The following is a 2,115-nucleotide window of genomic DNA, read 5'->3' on the forward strand; positions in this document are numbered from 1 at the left end:
TAACAAAAGCAAGGGCGTCCTCAATTCCACTCTGATGTGGAATCCGACAAAGCAGCACAAACCATATTTATTAGAGTGGAGGTGTGGACAAATGGGTGTAGAGCACCAGTGATGGGGCCACAAGCTAGGGTTGAATTGGGCTCTTCTGCCACCCAACTGGGACCTTGAGGAAGTCACCTAAGCCTCCCTGGCCTCAATTTTCCTCAACTGTGAAGTAGAGATGATAGTAATACCTCACACAGGCATCATGAGGAATTAAATAAGGTAACATCACCAAAGTGCTCAGAAACAATGCCTGACACCCAGGGCTGGCTATATGATCACTGCAGGTGCCCAGGGCCTGGCACTTTGTTTAATGTTCTGCAATCATCACTTTGAAATCCGAGCCCTGTGATTTCATTTTGCACCAGGCCCTGTGAGTTATATAGGTGGTTCTGCCAGCAGCACGTGGTCCGTGTTCAGTGTTGGGTGATTTGCTGTTGCTTTGCAAACTCAAGATCGTGATGTCTGGGGATCTTAAGATCAGAGAGTTTGTAAGCAGAAAGTGACAGATTCCCAGGTCTGGATGTGTTTGGAGCTGGGGACGGGGGCCCAGAGATCCCAGGACCTGGGTGCAAGGATAGGTCCCCTGCACCCTGCAGGAGCCTCTCCCACTGCCCAGCCGTCCGTGCCACCTGTGGGGTCTGGGGTGGCTCACCGCAGATGGAGCCTTGGTTTGGGCCATCTTCCCGGCCAGATGGGCCTGCATAGCACCCAGCTTCTCCTTCTCCAGCACCAGCTGTGAGGACAGGCACAGAGTGAGGCCTCGACCCGCTCTTTCTCTTCCACTTCTTTGCCCGGGCTGTGGTCTTCCCTGGGAGTACCCTGCCCCCTTCCTTCCTTCAGGCCAGGCCCCTTCCTGGGTGAGCTTGGCTCCTGGCATGGGGTGGACTGACCATTTACCACACCCCCACATCACCTGTTGCTCCAGAGATTGCACCACCTCCCTCTGGAGCAGACACTGCGCCCTGCCCTTCTCATCCAGGAGATGGTCTGCCTGGCAGTGCCTGGGTAGGGGGAAGAGTCCACGCAGGTGACCATGGTGGGCCCAGCCTTCTGGCTCAACATTCTGAGGGGAAAGGGCTCAGACTCTCTGGGAGGAAGGTCTCTTCAGAGTCTCAGCCTCCCTCCCCTCTGTTGACCTCAGTCTCCCTCTCACACCTGTCATTCCTTCAATGCATGCCACTTGGCATCTACTCTATGGCCAGGGTGCTGGAGATGATGATGGATGGGTAGTGAGCTGAGAGCGGGCCAGGTAAGTGAGAGTGGGAAAGGCATTCCAGATGGAGAGGACCGCCTGTCCAAAGGCCTGGTCGTGAAGACAGGATGCACTGAGTTGCCACTGATAGTTGGGTATGGTTGGAGAAGGGGGTGGGTGTGAGACAGAGAGAGAGAAACAGAGTGTGTATGTGTGTGTGTGTGTGTGATGGGGCTGAGAGGAAGCAGCAACAGCCACTGTGAGGATCTGGGACTTCAGGGATCAATAAAATCAGGCTGGTGTGTTGGCATGACAGGGTAGCAGGGCAAAGCAGTTAGGAGTGTGGATTCTGGAGGCTGGCTATCACTCAGAAGCTGGGTGATCTTGATCAAGACACAACCTCGCTGGCCTCAATTTCTTCGTCTGTAAAATGGAGGCAATCAGCACACACCTCTATTGTGATGCCCCATTATACAGATGAGGAAACTGAGGCACAGAGAAACTAAGTAATTTGCCCAAGATCAGAGCCCATGAGTGATGGAGTCAGGCTCTGAACCCACAGTCTCAGCTTTTGCCTCTTTCATCTTACTCCCTATCAGGATGAGGCGTGAGCTGAAACCTGCACCCCCAGACCTCCCACAAACTGACCCCCACCCCTGGACCAGAATGGGCCTGGTGGGCCCGGCTCACTCACTTGAGGAAGTCTTCTGGCTCCTTGAAGACCTTCTCACATCCGGGCCACTTGCAGACGCCATTTGCTAGCAGTGAGTAGGAGCCCTGGGGCACAGTCGAAAGGGTGCTAGGGGGGACAAAGAGTGTCAGGGGCGGGCGTGGCAGGGCAGGGAGCTTTCCCAGCCCTGTGCACTGACCTGTCTTTC

General features: G+C 54.8%; 1 protein-coding gene across 1 annotated transcript in view; it reads right to left on the bottom strand.

Annotated features, from left to right (window-relative positions):
• The window catches only part of FOXP3 (forkhead box P3), a 7,312-nt gene that overhangs the window by 3,412 nt on the left and 1,785 nt on the right, over positions 1-2,115 (bottom strand). Inside the window, exons 3-5 of the mRNA XM_010833207.1 lie at positions 1,932-2,036; positions 959-1,046; positions 374-778 (exon numbers count right to left, since the gene is read on the bottom strand). Of these exons, the coding sequence (XP_010831509.1) occupies positions 374-778; positions 959-1,046; positions 1,932-2,036 (598 nt within the window). The remainder of the gene's footprint in view (positions 1-373; positions 779-958; positions 1,047-1,931; positions 2,037-2,115) is intronic.

The sequence above is a fragment of the Bison bison genome, unplaced genomic scaffold (genome assembly GCF_000754665.1).
Source record: "Bison bison bison isolate TAMUID 2011002044 unplaced genomic scaffold, Bison_UMD1.0 scf7180017863202, whole genome shotgun sequence".
NCBI lineage: Eukaryota > Metazoa > Chordata > Mammalia > Artiodactyla > Bovidae > Bison > Bison bison.